General features: G+C 42.9%; 1 protein-coding gene across 1 annotated transcript; it reads left to right on the forward strand.

Annotated features, from left to right (window-relative positions):
* The first annotated feature begins 691 nt into the window (after positions 1-691).
* On the forward strand, positions 692-15167 carry rab40c (RAB40c, member RAS oncogene family). Its single transcript, XM_061026657.1, has 6 exons — positions 692-881; positions 9015-9075; positions 10474-10534; positions 10691-10768; positions 12490-12712; positions 13995-15167. Exons 1-6 carry the CDS (start codon positions 740-742, stop codon positions 14267-14269), a joined length of 840 nt encoding a protein of 279 aa, XP_060882640.1. The 5' UTR covers positions 692-739; the 3' UTR covers positions 14270-15167.
* The last annotated feature ends 3187 nt before the right edge of the window (positions 15168-18354 follow it).

An 18354-nucleotide genomic window follows, 5' to 3' on the forward strand; every position in this document is an offset into this window, starting at 1 on the left:
GGCTAGCTAGCTACCTGGTAGGGCTAGCTTCTTGTTCCTCTGCTAAATTCAGCCAGCAAGCTTCTTTTAATGGAAAACAAAACACATTCAAGCTTTTTTAGTTGACTTGCTTGCCCGAAAACGCATCACATCATAAATATACATGCTCAAATCTGTATTAGACGCACTTGGATTATTATAATCACCACACCAGGCAATAAGCATGTTCTTCTTTCCTACATGGACTTTGTTGGAGCCAGCCACAGATGTAGTTACACTTTGAATGTCTTTGCTCTTAATCCTTAATAGATTATTAATCTGTCACTAAGATTAAAGTGTTTTTTTTTTTAAACTCAAGACCAAACTTTAACCTCAGAGTGGTTGTGGTTTCACCTGTCTATAAACTGACAGTCTGAGTGTTTGCAGAAGTTTTGTACACCACTGAGTACCAAACTATTTTTAATTTCAGCAATACGGATTGTTTGCTCTTTGCCTGGATTTTTGGAACAAAATGTGTTTTTCAAGACGGACATTCCTTTGATTCTGTGTCTTTTTTTTAATCCCCCCCCCCCCCCCCCCAGTCTGTAAACTACCCACTTTATTGGTAGATTGTTAAAGTTACCTGCCACACAAGGACGGTATGCTCTTGGACCCTGATTCAGCAACTTCATGGCACAACAAACTTAACCTTTGTTTTGGATCAAGTGAGTAACGTAACACACAAGAGGGGTTGGTTTGCTGGTTACCCATCCTTGACACGATGGGCAGCCAGGGCAGCCCGGTGAAAAGCTACGACTACCTGCTCAAGTTCCTCCTGGTCGGAGACAGCGATGTGGGCAAAGGAGAGATCCTGGACAGCCTGCAGGATGGATCAGCCGAGTCACCATATGCATACAGTAGTGGTGAGTCACTCTTTTCTCAGCTGATTGGGGATCAGTTGGCTCTGTTTTGCCCCTCTTTTCATGATCAGCTCCATGTGTTATGTCATGCTTGCTCGTCACAAAAGTCCTGAAAATACTAGCTGCTCATTTTGTTGTGTGGGACTCTGGAGAATACACAATGAACCCTGTGACACTCATCACATACAGCATTCATACAGTCACACAGTCATGACTGTATGTACATTGTTGTTGAGGTAGTGGGAAGTATGTCTCTATGAACAATAGTTTTCATGACCTCATCGTCTAAAATGAGGCAACATGTTGGACCTGTACTTTAAACACTGAATATTTTCCAAACAACATCATCACCACCAGCGTGAAGCAGACTTCTTTCCTTAAAGAACTCGTTTTTAAACCTTTTTTTAAACATGATTTATAAATTCCCAGTAGGTTAAAACTGAACTAACTCCACTGGAATGACATCTGGCAAAACAGGCTGCAGTGTCGGCAGCATAATCCTTTAAAGTAAATGTTATCAAAGTATGTTACAAAGATCTGTTTTGGGTTTTTTTTTTTGCCACTGACCGACTCTGATTGTTACTCAAGTTGACTGACAACATTACAGTAGTGAGTTTTACAGAGGTAAAACCTTCAGTGGCTGCCATTTGAAGCAATCTACAGGAGGATTTCCTTAACTTTTTCTATCTAAATCATTTACACCCCAAAACAGGAATATTGTATTTCTCCATAACAGTTCCACCAGTATACAGATGTTGGCCAGTAAAGATAGAACAGTGCAAACCTAACAAGCAATATTCTTTGGTACTTTTAAGACTTGAATGCACATGTGTTCTGGCGTAAGGCTGCTTAGCTATAGACGCAAATGTTTGCTCCATCCCCATGAGAAATTGATTTGAACATAACTAAGGTTAATTGAATTATTACGATATTTCTAAGTGGTTGTCATTTGCAACTTTAGAGTAGGTCCATTAAAACAACAGCATGCTGTGAGGTGGGGGGGGGGAGACTGATGGAGCTGTGCCCAGTCTGATGATGTCTCCCTGGGTGTAGGAGCGCAGATCACCTGGCTCTCCTGCTGCCATTGCTCCGGGGCTGAGAGCCTCTGTGTGATCACTGCCTGCTGCTGCAGTGAGCTGGTGGGCTGTGGCTGCTGTAGCACATATACCCACAATCTCCAACTTCTATAAAAGGGAAGCCTGAGAACAGGATCAGATAGAAAACAGGGCAGAAAAATGAAACAGCAGAGCAGTTTTTTTATTTGTTGTAGTCCCTTTGATACAAATGATTCATACATTACTGTTGGATGTTGTGATCTTAATCTTTCTTTCAGGTAAGAATCAGTTAATTACAGTTCATTCACAAAACAAGGCATGATGCAGCAGTCTGTTTCTTTATGTTCAATGTCAAGAAACCTCAATCTCTACATGGCTTGGTCTTTATAAATAGCACATTGCTGCAGCGAATATACAAGCGGCTCTCCCTTTTTTTGCTCCCCCTTTTCCCTTGTTTCTTTAAATAATTAAATTACTCGCTTGAACTGCATTTCCCCAACGGAAAAGAAGGAATAATTCATGTAAAAATGTAACAATGGCCTTGTGGGCCAGAGTAAATCAATCACCATTTGGTTTGGTTTTTACAAAAATTGCTGCACGTTATGTACACTTTATTACAATATGTGTTATTGTCGTTGGGTATGTTGAAAAAAAGTATCTCTGTTGTGAAAGCTTCATTACAATGCCATCAAAAAATGCAGAAATAATTCTCACTGTTGCTGCCAATTTCCACATACTCTGTGAACGCCACGGTCTGTCAGTGCACAGCAAGTGTCATGGTCCGTCTACAGAGCCTCGTTCAAATACACTGCGAGTCCTTTTTCGACGACGCACACTGCACACACAAAACTCCCCAACAGGAAGTCAGACAAGGAACCACACAGAGTGTCCGGTCAATTTTAAAATAAAACAAAATGTACAGACGCATTATCATATTTTTCACAACTTTATCAACATAACATCAAAACAGACACCAAAACAAACAAGAGCAAATCTTAGAGTCTGATTTGCAATAATTTCAGCAATATCTGTTTAGATATCACAGGGTTATTTATAACTATGTTCAGCTATCACATTTCTGAATAAACCCTGAATCACTGGCGTCCTTCTGGTCATGCTGAAATAGGGTAGTTGTCAGGAAACATTAATAGAGCGCATAGCCGGACAGAAAGGATGAGAGTGCATCCATTACAAGCATGTGATTAGACTCTCCTTCACTTTAGTCCACTTGGGATAAAAGCTGCTGCACGGTTGCTAATATTTGAAATGTAAAATGTGCTCATGAATTACATGTGTGCTTATGTTTTCCTCATGGAAATGATTCTGGTCAGAGATGCCATAAGTATCCATTTAGTTTGTGAGATGAAGCAGATTTCCATCTTCTTCCCTGAGGATGAAAGCAGTTCATGAAAAATACATCAATCAGCAGAATGACCCCTTTTCACCAGTGCTTATCACACGAGGAAATCGACCAAACGGTGGTGCTGCCTGTTGGTATTTCTCAGCAGTATGAAGACCTCGGACGGTCATGTGTGTTTTCAGACTGCCCTGTGCAAACTGTTTGATTGCAGCAGGTAAATGATTTAGAGCGGAGGTCATTGCTACAATTAAGAAATGTTTTAAAAGGGGGTGTTCGCACAGCCAACCATCTCATGAAGAAGGTGTGCAGACCATAAAACTGTCACATTTAAAAAGAAAAAATCCTGCACTACTCTTGCTCAGCATCACCAATTCATCAGAAAAGATCTCAACATTTTGTTTCGCTCTCTCTGAACCTTTGTTAAGTCGGTTCCCACAATGTCGAGCAAGAGTATTGTGCAGGATTTTTCTTTTTGTCATAAATCAATATTTATTAAGAAATAAAAAGTCATGAGCAGAATCAGGATGCAACAATACACTCGACTCATGATGATACAGTGCGATTCATGATGCTTGGGTCATGATTAGGGTCCGGTATCGGTCAGGTTTTTTTTTTTTACGATACTGGTGCTAAATATATACTCTGAAAACGGTGTTGGGGCCTGAAACAAACAAGACCATGGTTGGCAACATTAAAAAAACACTTATTTGTACGTCTTCTATATGTGGTTGGTGTCTGTCTGTCGTGGAGGTTTCTGAGTAGTCTGCCAACGGACAATTTGTCATTCTTCAAATGATCAACTCTTTAAATATGTGAGCCTGGTCAGCTCCTGGAAGCTCGCTGAAAGAGGACGAGGTCCTAATTGATGCGGGCAACATCAAAAGCCTCGAAGCAGGCTTCATTAAATATGGAGGGCAGAGTGGAACGCAGCTGAACGCGCTTCAGCCAAGATGTTTGTGCAGACAGAAGCTCTGCTATTGATTTCCATCCCTCTGGCAGTGAGAGGTTAGCAGGGATGGGAATGCTTGTAAGGGGCCTAAATATTTCAAGAGGAGAAAATCAGGACAGAAGAGCTGTATTTAATTGGATGACATCATCCGGAGGCTATGATTGGTTCCCTGAAAGATGTCGGGGCAGCCAGCTGGATTTATCTGTAATTTTCCCTCTTCAGTGATCAGTGATTGTTTTCTTTATTATATATGGCCTAGTGGTTATGTTGCATGCGCGTATGGAGGCTTTAGTCCTCGTCACAGTAAGCTGTAGGTTTGACTCCAACCTCGACCCTTTTCCTCATGTCGACCCCCTACTCTCTCCTCACAACATTTCCTGTCTCTCTCCAGCTGTTCTATCCAACAAAGGGCAAAAAATGGTCCATAAATAACTTTTTAGAAAGGTTATATGTGACTTTTCGTTTTAGCAAAGGTGTCATACTTGTCCTTGTTAAAGATGTTGATGTAGAATTGGTGCTGGTTGGTCGGGGGTTCGATCCCCGGCTCCTGCAGCCTCATGTCCAATGAGTCCTTGGGCAAGACGCTTAACCCCAAGTTGCTCCCGCTGCTTCTTCTTGGGCGTATAAATGTGTATGAATGGGATATGGGTGTTGCACTTGTTTATATTATTGATAATTTGTTTATTTATGGACCCAAGTCTTTATTGACAAAGAAGAACTGTAAACAGGAAGTTAGCATCTGCAAATGTTTGACTTTTTATTTTTTTTGCTAAATGGCCAAAGCTATTGATAACGAATCAATTAATCAAGTTATTAGTGATGTTGTAGCTAATCATAAAACATTTCTGATTGATTATTTTCAGTGTTTTTTGCATAATGGTCTCATACCTATCAGACCATTTTATGATGGTAGGACAAAGTCGCCATTTTCTTCGCTTTTCTGGCTATTACAAACCCCACCTCGTTCTCGGTTGTCTTTTCTGTTTGGAATAATTCAGCCCCTTTTGACAGGATTTTTTTTTTACCTCCTTGGCGATGAAAACCATTTTCTGATTGCTTAAAAAGGCGAGCTTCGGCGTGTTGGGGGTGACAAAGAAATCCGAGTGGATCTAAAGATTCATGTGAGACACTGTAATAAGGTTTTGAATTTCACACTCGGTGGATGTGAGCCATCAGATAACGCCAGCCTTGGAGCCAATTAAAATGCAAAATCAGGCTGAAAAGACACTTTTCAGAGCAGCTGCTAGACAAGTGGGACTCTTAAATGTTTTTTTTTTTTTTTTTTCTTTCATTCAGCACACACTAACAAAGGAATATTCCCCAGGGGTCAGGCAGGCACGGCGGCCCATTGTTCCTCCGCAGCAGTGACTGGCTGTGTTGACAGTTGCATATCCTTACACAACAGTTATCTCTGGATGCAGGCCAGCTCAGAGATAACCCCCCTCAGACACACAAACACACTGCTCTGGGGAGGGGAGGGGGGATTTAGAGGGTTGATAGGTAAATGAAAAGCTGAACCTGATTTAATCCTCCTGGAAGATGCACAGACTGACACACTGAAGGTTCAATATTAACAGAGCTTAACTGTACACCGAGTCTCACTGCTGTCTTAGCAGTCTTTTCCTTTCTGTCTTTTTTCCTTCTCAGCTTCCTGTCTTCCTTCACAACGCTGACATGTTTTTCACACCTGCACATGTAAAGTAATTCATATTCACTGGTTACCCATGGTAACAACACATTTACAGTGTTTGCCGTTCTAGGTGCTGCTCCAGGTTTTTTTTATTTGTTCTTGTATTTTTTAAAGCTACACACCACATAAAGTAGTAAGGAGCTGCATTTTGTCTCATTGTTTACTCATTGTAGGGCATATGGATATAAGATCTGAGATTATTTCACACCAAAAATTGATCTCAAAATGTACTTGTTTGTTGGCTTCCATAAAGGAAGCAAAAGTCAGAGGTAGTCTTCCAAAACTTGAAATGTGTGCTGTTGGCTAATTAGAGTTTTATCGTCTTGGTATGTTGGTAAAGTCGGGCCAAAGAATACAACAATCTCTTCAGCTGTTTTCACACATGCATCCCTGAAATCCTCCTGGTTGATCTGGTTGTTCACACACATGCAGCTCACAGCTGGAGACGATCCCTGTCAGGCGGGAGAGGGGACAGGGGGTCTCCTGAGGCAAGAGATGATGTAAAGATAACGATGCCGAAGTGACTGACAAAGATAAAAGAGTCAGCTATATATAATGAAGATATTTGCCTTTATAGCATTGCTATGTGCATTTCAGTGGAATCAAACGAGCTGAGAGAAACTTACTGGGGAACAGAGAAGATAATGCAGCAGCAGTTTCATAACGTGTTCAGAGATCTTAGTGGTTGCTTGCTTTGATTTATGTAAAAAATATATATATACTTATATATACTTCATTAAATGTATCATTACATTTACAGCCCGGATGCTCCTCCTGGGTTCATTGTTTTGCACAGTGACAAAGAAAATCATCTCATTACCGCCGACTTAAATCGCTGCCTCTGACACAGTTACACAAAACATGAAACGCGTCATGCAGCTTTGAGCACGTCCACAGAACAAACAAAGTCAGCCTCCTCCCAGAATAGAAGCAGCCGCAGCAGCAGCGTTCAGCTAAGACATCAGAGACATCAGAGAAGCTATTGATTATCTGGGATATCTAAGTGAGCCTTGGCAACGGGAGGAGAGGAGCCACTTGGTACGAAGCCCTGCACTCACTCCAATTAAATTAGGCCAGGCTGAGCTCAGCACTTTAGGCCAACAGCAGCTTTTTGCTGCCTGGAAAATTGGAAGATATTGCTAATGTTGTTAGCCAGCTGCTGCTACCTGCCAGAGGCTGAGGCAGTCATGTGTGAGAGTCTGGGAAATAAATGTAATGCTAAGATCTCTCTCCCAGGAGTCTTAATTTTTGTATACTGAAGCAGAAAGGAAAACAATCTGTTTGAAGGCAGTGCAAGGCTTTGTTGAGTAAAGCTAGAGATAGAATGATTTGTTGAATTTGGCAGTAAACTAACAAATACCACTTTTGAAAATCGTATTCAAATATCAAGAAATTAGACAAACAAGATTAACTAAATACTCAAAAGTGGCTCAGAAGACGTAGGGATCTGGTTGCCGGTGACTAACGGGTTGGTGGTTGTACCCCATGTTCAGAGGCTACAGTCCTCCAAGCGGGCGGCCTTGATTTGTGTTCCACCTGTGGCTCCTTTCCCGCATGTCGTTCCACTCTCTCTCTCTCCTCGGTTTCTTGTCCCTTCTCAGGATGAAGATGTAGAAAGCCCAAAATTAACCCAAAAAAACCCCCAATATTTGGCTAAAACAGCTGTAGTAGGGCTGCAGATATATGTTTTTAAATCATCCATTAATCTGCAGAGACCTTTCAAATTGGTAAGCATCATTCAATAAAAATATCAAAACTGCAAAGAAAGGCTTGTAACAACTTTCTTGGTGCAGACACAAAATTGCTTCTCTGTCCAATTTAAAGACCAAAACCAAGACACTTACTTCACTTAATGTCATGAATGACAAGATAAGCAGCAATTCATCACTTTCTGTGAAGCTGAAACCAGCCGATTATGACGTTTTGTTTCCAGCTATTTACTTGTCTTTTAATTTGCTCATCTTTGCAGCTCTGTGCTTTTCTTTTCATTTCAACTTAACTGAAACAGACATTTGTTGGGGTGTACTATTGTGGTACATTTTCCCACAAGGTTTTGTTGGATTTGAAGAAGAATTGAGCTCGTTGACAAAGAGGAATAAAATTCATTGAGCTGTGATACATCTCATACTTGTAATTAAAATACTTTTATTGTGGGTTTTACAACAAAAAAGGAACAGAAACATACCAGCCTTATTCTTAAAGCAGCCTGTCAAACAAGGACTGAGCGCGCCCACAGTAGTTAAACTCATGGCTTAAGTTGAAAGTCATTCAAACACCACTTAGCTGGTTAGCATGTCGGGGCAGGGCGAGATGAATTTCCTAACAAGTTTTACACAATCGCGCGTTAATCTGGTGCTTAGCAAAAAGAAAAACATCTTCTGGGTTTGTGCAAACACTGCGGTTCACCTGTTTGGCCTCAGGTGGTACCAGATTCAGTGAAAGACACAGGAGCCCGGTGACGGCGGGTGAGGTGAGCGTGTGGAGACACAGAGCTGCAGGACGACAGGTGTAGCAGTCAGACGGGTTTTGTCAGCTGCCTGAGGCTGAACGCTGCTGCTTATCCAATGACGGTTAAACAATAAATGTGGGATTCAAAACACTCACCATTGGATTTAAAAAGTCAAAGTTTAAAGAGTGACTTTCTTCACTTCTTATTTTTAAGTGCTTAAGTGGTTTGAGTTTGCAGTGTAATTCTTGGAAAGCAATGTTGGTCTTTTAGGTTTTAAAAATCTCTTTAGATGGATTGACATAAACTCCTGTCCAGACCTCCATGGTCCCAAGTCATTTTCTGACTGTTTGATACACTTAGTGAATCCCACCTGCAGGTCTGAGTCTTCATGTATCCTGCAGAAATGTTGTTGATGGATTTGGATCAAATTAATGTATTACAGTCAGATGAAATAAAAGATCTGTCCTGTTGTGGTGTCGTCAGCCGTACATACACAGCTGATAATAACAGCTCTCTGAAGTGGCTCAGATAGACGATGAGTCATTGTGTCGGCTCGTCTCCTATCACTCTGCTGTCATGATATTGTCTAGTCGTCTAATCCTTGCCTCTGTCTCTCGTCCTCTGTCTGTCCAGGTATCGACTACAAAACCACCACCATCCTTCTGGACGGGAGGAGAGTGAAGCTGGAGCTTTGGTAAGCAAACATTACTGCTGAACCAAAAAAATGTTGATGAATTCTCAGTTGCATCGAATGGAAACAAATTGCGTTTTTAACACAGCAGCAACACGATACAGCACGGCAACTTTCAGTAGCCTCGTCTTCCAGGTGGAGACAAAAGTTTAGAGGCAGCGTAATGATGGAGAATCTGTCCTCTCCTCTCCTCTCCTCTCTGTCCTCTCCTCTCCTCTCTGTCCTCTCCTCTCTGTCCTCTCTCCTCTCCTCTCCTCTCCTCTCCTCTCCGTCCTCTCCTCTCTGTCCTCTCTCCTCTCCTCTCTGTCCTCTCCTCTATGTCCTCTCTCCTCTCCTCTCTGTCCTCTCCTCTCCTCCTCCTCTTCTCTCCTTTCTCTCTTCTCTTCTTCTCTTCTCTTCTCCTCTCCTTTCTCTCCTCTCTCTCCTCTCCTCCCTCTCCTCTCCTCTCCTCCTCATCTTCTCTCCTTTCTCTCTTCTCCTCTTCTCTTCTCCTCTCCTTTCTCTCCTTTCTCTCCTCTCCTCTCCTCTGTCCTCTCTCCTCTCCTCTCCTCTTCTCCTCTCCTCCCCTCCCCTCTCCTCTCCTCTCCTCTCCTCTCTATCCTATGTTTGTTTCACAGTCTGGATTTTTTTCTCTCGCTCACACTCTTAGCTTCATCGTCTGCTTGGTTTCCATTTCTGTCTTTTCTGCCATCTGTCTACACGCTGTTGTGTACACAGTCACCGTCCTGCTGCGTCCCAAATACTAAACCGACCCTCTAATCTACAACCAAATGTGGATTAATCCACACCTGTAAATAGTCCCAAACAAAAGCACTGTTCATTCACACTATGCAGTACAAACAAAACCAACACAATGGGGGGTTCTGGTATTTTTTAAACCTGTGCCCTGATCTCATCCAGTATTCTGCTTTAGCTGGCAGCTGTTAGCAAGCTATAACAACATAATCCTTTTGGGCAAATGTCCCCGACCAAAGTACATCCACTAATGTGCTTGTTTCCGCAAAGGACAGGCTCAGAGGGTTCGTAAAAGTGTTGGACAATGTGACCAAAGGATCCCCAAAGAGAACACAGGAGTTAGTGGTCTACTGCTTACATCTGTTATTTTTCCTTTTTCTGTTTTTTTAACTACAAGGATATTGGTGATCAATGTGAATTTATTCAAGGCGTTGGGCTTGTTGTGTTCAGTTTGGAGAGCAGTCTGCTTCTCCGAGTCGCTACATGAAAGTTAGCTCCCCGCTGCCTCTGCCAGAACTGATGAAGAGATCTTTGGATGAAAGAGTCAGACTAGTTTTCAAGCCAAAGTTTTATCCTCAAAGCTGAAACCTTAAAAAAAAAAAAAAAAAAAGATCCGAGCCGACTATTTATCTTTCTGTTTGTCTTTTTTTTTCTTTTCCTCCTCAGGGACACCTCGGGACAGGGGAGGTTCTGCACCATCTTTCGCTCGTATTCCCGCGGGGCTCAGGTGAGGAAAAGACAACTTCACTCATCCTGACTTAAAATTGTTCTCAATCTCGAGGTCCAAGTTTTCCTCAGAGAGAGATAACAGACAGCGGGTTTCTCTGTTGACTGTAATGATCAAAATGATAATTTACGTGTGTGTGTGTGTGTGTGTGTACAGGGGATCCTGCTGGTGTACGACATCACCAATCGGTGGTCCTTTGATGGAATCGACAGGTGGATTCGAGAGATTGATGAGGTGAGTTTTTATTTGATTTATCCTTAAGTTTAGCAGGGAGGACCCACCCAGACTGAGATTTCTTTTCTCGGGATGCCGTGCAGCAAAACAACAAATAATGACTTACTGGTTTATAAACAGAGTACAAATACATAGTAACATATGTGTAGGGACTTGGGTTGGGAACCAGAGGGTCGTGGTTCAAGTCCCAGTGCGGACGGTAGTATGGAAGCTGAAGGAGCTTTCACTGCCACCCTGAAAGATGTTATTGCAAAATTAGATGCACCACACAGAGAGCAGGTTTTCAGCTGATCCAGACACCTTCACTCTGAGGTGATAGTTGATCTATTTAATTATTTATTTATTCTGTAAAATGTTACAACAATCCAGCTGAATATCCACATGATGCTGCAGGGCTGCGATGATTTCATGATTTCTTGCTCTTGGACTTCAGCTCGAAGAAAAATGTTCCAGTTTTATTAGATGGAACAAAAGGTCAATCGAGGGAGTTAAGTGAACCACTTAAAGACGACCACATATATGTGTGTGTGTTTCTGTGTGTGGGTGTGTGGGCCACACTCATCATGTCCTTCCTGCTGACTTGGAAAAAAGAGGATGTCCGTGTCCTGTGTGTGTGTTTATGTGTGTGTGTGTGTGTGTGGTTGTGTGTGTAGTGATATTTTCAGCCTGTGGAATGCATGTTTCAGTTTGCTCTTTCCTGCTCCACCTCCATGGACGCGATGTGGTCGGCAGCTTTTAAAACTGAACTTAGGTAGAGAGAGGGAGAAGAGTAAAAGTGTCTGTATGAAGAAGGTTGAATGAGTGTCGACAGGCAGTCCTCAGCGCACAGACTCTGAAATGAATAATCTTCTCACTCATTGTAGACAGTCATGACTCAGGGAGACGTTTACAAAGCGCTTTGAGTAGTCAGAAAACTAGCAAAGTGATATTTTGACTGGGTGAAGGAATTTATTAAAACGGCACAAGTTCATACAAAGTCAGTGCAAAGATGCCGCTGCTTTTCAGCCTTCACCATCATCATGCTGCTGAAGCTGAAACAGTTTCCTCTGCTGCAGCAGCTGGAACAGGACCGACCTCTGTGTAGAGACTCGGAGCATGAAAAGGCAGCAGGGAGGAGAGAGAGGCTGATGAAAGGTGACAGTCAGGGGGAGAGAAGGAGGAGAGAGGAGGTCGACCTTTTGCTGCCATCATGTTTCATCCAGTTAGTCAGAACAGACGGGGATGAATTAGAGAGACATGAGCCTGAGTGGCAGGAATGAGATACACGCTGCCTCTTTGAGCTTGTTGAATTAATAACAAGCCTCCGCTGCTCGCTCTGTATGAATGTTGCATCTTTCATTCACTGTCTTTCTCTGTCTCACGCTTTGAATCATCTGGAGAGGCTGCACAGCTATCATTTTCTTGAAGTACACTGCAAAAACTTGCAGTGTATTTGTATAATTTCTGGTCAAAACACATCTGATTTTAAGATATCAAAAGCAACAAATAAGTCCTGAATTGCTTGTTACAAGTAATACAAGTATTTCATCTACTGAGATATAATGTCCTTATTGTGATGTCATGCTGTATTTCATGACACTTAAGAGTTCAGGTCTTGTTTTTTTGTTGGGTTAGTTTTTAATGTTACAGGGAGAAACAACGTTACCCTTCAGGAAGTTTCTTTCATCGCCTAACATCTACGAGCTCTGTCCTTTTGTTTGATTGTTTTTTTTCCCTCCCAGCATGCTCCAGGCGTGCCTCGAATCCTTGTCGGCAACCGCCTGCACCTGGCCTTCAAGCGGCAAGTTCCCACCGAGCAGGCGAGGGCGTACGCCGAGAAGAACGGCATGACCTTCTTCGAGGTGAGCCCTCTCTGCAACTTCAACGTCATCGAGTCCTTCACGGAGCTGTCGCGGATCGTCCTGATGAGGCACGGCATGGAGAAGTTCTGGAAGCCCAACAGAGGTGAGTGGAAAGGAAACAATGGAAACTCTGTGACCAAAATTATAAAAAAACGATTTCCAAGCTTGTAACAAATGCTTCTGTAACATCTTGACAGCAGCACAGGGTTGCACCAGCTACTTGAAGTACAAACTTAATATAGTAAATCAGAACATGAAAATCTTATATGATGGAGAAATCTCTGACCTTATTTAGAGCATCTAAACAAAAACTCTTCAGAGGGGGCACCGGTGGCTGTGTGGTTAGTTTGGGTGCCCCATGTAGGCTGTAGTCCTCGGAGCGGGTGACCCAGGTCCAGATCCGACCTGTGGCTAGTTCGCCGCATATCATTCCCCATTCTCTCTCTCTCTCTCTCTCTCTCTCTCTCTCTCTCTCTCTCTCTCTCTCTCTCTCTCTCTCTCTCTCTCTCTCTCTCTCTCTCTCTCTCTCTCTCTCTCTCCCTCTCTCTCTCCTCTGTCCTGTCTCTACAAAAAAAAAACAAAAGCAAACAATAAAAAGAAGGTTCTGGTTCTGACACATTTCTCTCGTAATTTAAAAACCATTTACAGTATGATGCTGTAAAAACTTTAGCATGAACATCTGTAATCTCTCTCTCTCTCTCTCTCTCTCTCTCTCTCCCTGATTTCCAACTCTATCCACTGTCCAATCTCTAAAATAAAGGCACAAAAGCCCCAAAATAAATTTAAAAAAAAACCTCTATACTATACTTTAAAACAAGAGAAACAGAAGTAAAAAATATATTTTAGGACTCCTTCCTGTTCCTGCATTATTTTTTGGTAACTTAACAACAATGAAGAAGTGAAATAAAATCAGGATTAATGGAGTGAAAGAAAGCTGTTTTTCTGTTTCAAAGAAAAGCTAGAGGATCTTAAAATGAATCTGAATGTATCTCCAGGTAAATGCCCTGACCTCTGTTTCAGAATGTGTCGTTGCAGCAGCAGCAGTTCTGAGTCTGGAGTTGTTTATAAGAGTTATGTCTGTCTTTTTAAACAACAATGTAATCTCAGTGGGATTAAGAGCACTTTACTGAGTCTTCAGGAAGACGTCATTCTGTGCTAATGTGCCACAGCAGTCTGATGGGATGACACATAACCTCGTGCGCTAATTAACTGTCCCTCATGCCTCTCATCCTTTTTGTCTGTAATTAACGAGGACATCAGGTTGAAGCGATGTCCTTCTAAACCTCCGAGAATTAACGGTGGACAGACTCAGAAAAAGCTCGCAGGTTTTCAGATTCAGTCTCAAACATGCACGACGGTCTTAACTGTTAATCCTCTCTCCGCAGTGTTCAGCCTGCAGGACCTGTGCTGCAGGGCCATCGTGTCGTGCACGCCGGTCCACCTCATCGACAAGCTCCCGCTGCCCGTCGCCATCAAGTCCCACCTCAAGTCCTTCTCCATGGCCAACGGGATGAACGCGGTCATGATGCACGGACGCTCCTACTCGCTGGCGAACCCGGCCGGCGGCTCCAAGGGCAACAGCCTCAAGCGCTCCAAGTCGATCCGTCCGCCGCAGAGCCCGCCGCAGAACTGCACCCGCAACAACTGTAAAATCTCCTAATGGAGAGACTGAGAGGGGGGCAGCGGGTTAGAGACTATGACTTGATTGACAGCATGTGGTCAGCACACGGGATATACAGGTTGGTATTTAAAAAAGAAAAGGAGCAGCGCGTCCCTGAACCCTGAAGAGCTGAAGAGCAGGATGATGGATAAAGGGATGGATGAGCACTACCTCTCACCTTTTTGTGTTAAAATAAATATTATCCAGGTGGAGACGGGGCCCCGAGCGTCGCCTCACAATACCAGAACGACCACAAACATTTTTTCTCTCCACGGACCTGATTCAGAGACTCTAGATTCTCTCCTTGTCCGCTAACTACGTGTACAGAAATCCCTCACAAGGCTCCGCGTTCGGTTCCTCGACATGAAGCACCCTTTGTGTCGGTGCAATCACCTCAAGATCACTTCTTTCCTTTTTTTTTTTTTGTGTTGTGTTTCTTTCCGTCTTGTCTGTCCGTGTATATCCGCACCTTTTTTCTCTCTCTACATTGGATGTTTAATGACCGATAAGCTAAAGAACGAGACACTAATACGCAGTCTGTCCGTTACTTATCATTATTTATCCCCCAGCTGGTTGTGTTTGAACACTCATTTGAAAAGGTCTTTGTTTGATTCACAAACAACACTTTAGGGAGGGGAATCTTGGGTACCAGACGGCTGAAAGTTTCCATCCAGTTTGAGGTGAAGTTGACTCCGCCCCCTGACTTCCCTGAAAAGACGTAACCTGAACTAGGAGCTAGGAGAAACGGTGAAATATTATTATTTGATAGTAAATCTCTGATTATGAAGGATGCTGCAAATTTGACGAGTTTCTTGATACTTCAAGTTATATTTCTAACATGCACCAAAGTTGACTGTCACCTTTCTTTTTACTCCTGTTAGTAATTGACCCTAATGGTTTCATTATCGCTCAGCTTGCTTTTAGGTTTAGGTTCCTTTTTCCTCTTTTTTTTTTTTTTTTTTTTTTTTTTTTTTTTTTTTTTTTTTTAGCATTGACAAGGACCCGAATTATCTGCAGAGATCTCCTCCTCATGAAAAGAAATTAGCCTGAGTATAAAAACTGATTTAAACACTTTTAATAAGTGCAGCACTTAAAGTTACTCATGAGATTTTTTTTCAACGCTCTTCAGCAGAGCTCAGCATGTTTCTCTTTACAGCTAAAACATGCAAAAATTCTTGATTCAGTCCAATAATGTAGTCTAACGTTTATCCGTTACCCCACATGAACTTTGGCCCTACATGGAGATTGTTTTATCGGCCAGTCCTGACTTGAATCAGATCCCGTCTCGAGACTTGCCAGTGGGCCTTGAGTCTTAAGTGGATTATGAATTCTCTGTGGTGTCAAGGAACATAAAGTACATGCAGGTTCACCTGAAACGGCCACTAAAACAAAGTTTAGATTATTATTATTCACACAGCAACATACTTTAATGAGAGAACCAGTGATGCTTGTTGCCATGGATACTAGGGGAGCCTATAAAAAAACATGATGCCCACAGTATTTAATCTCTACTCACTTTGTATTTTTATTCTGATGCTGCTTTTTTGTACAGGTGAGCTGATGTCGCTCACGACTTTTGTTTTACATTTTGATGTTACTTTTTTTTTATTTTTGGCCCAAGGGATTCTGGGGGTTGTAGTCTGCAGAGGAGATGGAGGAGGAAAGTGTCACCCAGGGCATGCTTTTGGGGTTTATATAAAGAGATTTATTTTTCTGTCACTCCCTCCTCTTTCCCTCACAAACATTCAGTCTCATATTCTTCATCTTCTCAGATTTCACCCCCACCCCACCCGCCCCTGTCTGTCATTTCTCACCTGTTAAGTGCAGCAGCAACATGCACACACATTTTATGTCACAAAAACACTCGGCGTAATCCCTTCAATCTGCTCCTTCAAAGTGATACTCCACTCAAAGTTTTGTTTTGAGTTTCTCACTGCGAGCTGAGGATAATCTCTGCAATCCCAAAAGTCCCCAAAATGTGTTCAGAGATTTGGCCCCTTCACTTTGGAGTGTTTTGATCACACTTGACCCGAGCAGACTCGTCTCATGGGGCTACTTTTCAAGGTCATTTCTGTGACTAGAAGGAAAACGGCCCTTCATTCATAATTAGATCTGTTTCCCTCGGTTACGGCCACAACCTTCCCGGTGTTACGGCCTAAGTGAGTGACACGCTCGCTGCACACAAGATGATGATTTTTTTTCAGTCATATTTATGATCTTGGTCTTGCCTCAGTCTCAGAGCACTCTGGTCTCGGTTAGTGTGGTCTTGACTACAACACTACTATTGATCATTAAAATAACAGATTCTGTCCTTTTACAGATTATTTATATCTTTGACAACTTGCAGCCCTGTTGGACAGTAGAGAAGTTTCTGTGGTCATATGAGACACTTTCTTAATAAAGAAAGTTCCTAACATTTGAAGCCGACAGAGATCAGTGATCTGGATGGAATATAACTTAAACCATCCCGTGCCAAATCTTAAAACCTTTAGATAAAACACAAACTGTCACAGAACCTCTTCAGGGTCCCTCCCACCCCCCGGTATGACCTTGTGTGTTTTTCATACGTTTGTCTCCGTGTGTTAGAGCCAGAGGGAGAAAAAGCTCGGATATCTGTCGCCCCTGATGGAGACGCTGTGATGAGTGAAAACAGAAACCGGCCAGAGTAGCTGGACAGGACGGAGGAATGTGAAGGCTCATGTTGTCGTGGTGAAGTGTTGATAGTAAACAGAGCCGTGTTTAAGTCCCCTTGTTGTTACCTCATCTTCAACCTAAGGGACCAAACTGGTGGTTTTATCTGAACGAGGCAGCACTGTGTAGGATTTACAGCCGTCTAATGACGAGGTTTGCAGATCTTAATCAGCTGATAACAACCCGTCTTTCCAAAAGAAATGTCTAGCAGATGATTGGTTCGTCCATTCTGGGCTCCTTTACAGAGATGACAGTAAGCAGGGAGCACTAACTCCGTTCTCATCTGGAGATGTGATTCTAACAAAGAAGTGGTGGAGAAGTTAACAGTTCAAGAATAAGCAGCTGTGTTTTCACTCCATGCTGCGTTCAAGTCCAGTGGGACACATCTCAGAAACAGGTGGACCAGGTGTTTCCAAAAACAGAAACGTGTCACCGCTGTGCCGCTTCAGAGTCTCGTTCTTGCATGAAAATATGATCCGACTGATCCGAGAGTCGAGTCTAAACAAGTTTGAACAGTTGAACTCTTCCGAGTCGCTGCTTTTCAACACCAAACCTTTCCCGACTGGATCTCCCACGGGAACGAACGCAGCATGTTTTCTTCTCCCCCCCCCACCTCCTCCTCAGATCTGCACCACCGCCTCCGCCTGCTTGCTGTCCCATGATTCATAGCTGCTGAATAATAGATGCTCTTTTCATAGATCTCTGGAGGGCTTCATCGGTACGCCCCGGCTGCGCCTCTCTCTCTCTCTCTCTCTCTCTCTCTCTCTCTCTCTCTCTCTCTCTCTCCCCCCCCCCACCCCTCGCTCTCTCTCTTTCATCCTCCGCTCCTCCTCAGGAAGCTCAGCGTGGTTTGTTTCTTCGTCCTCCTCAGCCCTTTGCCTTCTTTTATTCTTCGATTACATAAAGAATCAGCCAGGCTGCTTTGTGTTGTACACAATATTTGGATTAGATTTTTGTTGCTCCTCTCAGGTGTTTGATAGATTTCCCCTCCTGAACCCGGTCCCTCCAGCTCAGTGTGAACCCCCCCGATCTCAGATATCTTTGCCTTGAGACTTGAACGTGTCTCGACTCACGAGGAGAAGCTTCTTCTCTTCAAGGAAAATTTCCACTGATTCCAAAGTCAAGATTACTGCAGGACTGGGCATGACGGCCTGAGTGATACTGGGACAATATTGATTGCTGATTACAGTTGCAAATCCCATAAACAGGCAACACACCCCCAAGTGTAGGACGCGTCTTCAGATTCAGTTACGACATCCAGTGGTTGATAAACACTAGAATACCATTAAGATTGAGATAGAAAATGGAGGAAGGGCAACGAGCCATGACAGACGTGGCATTAAAATACTAAAATAATCGACTTTGATTTCACAGGATTTTTGATTAACATCTCA

The sequence above is a fragment of the Labrus mixtus genome, chromosome 20 (genome assembly GCF_963584025.1).
Source record: "Labrus mixtus chromosome 20, fLabMix1.1, whole genome shotgun sequence".
NCBI lineage: Eukaryota > Metazoa > Chordata > Actinopteri > Labriformes > Labridae > Labrus > Labrus mixtus.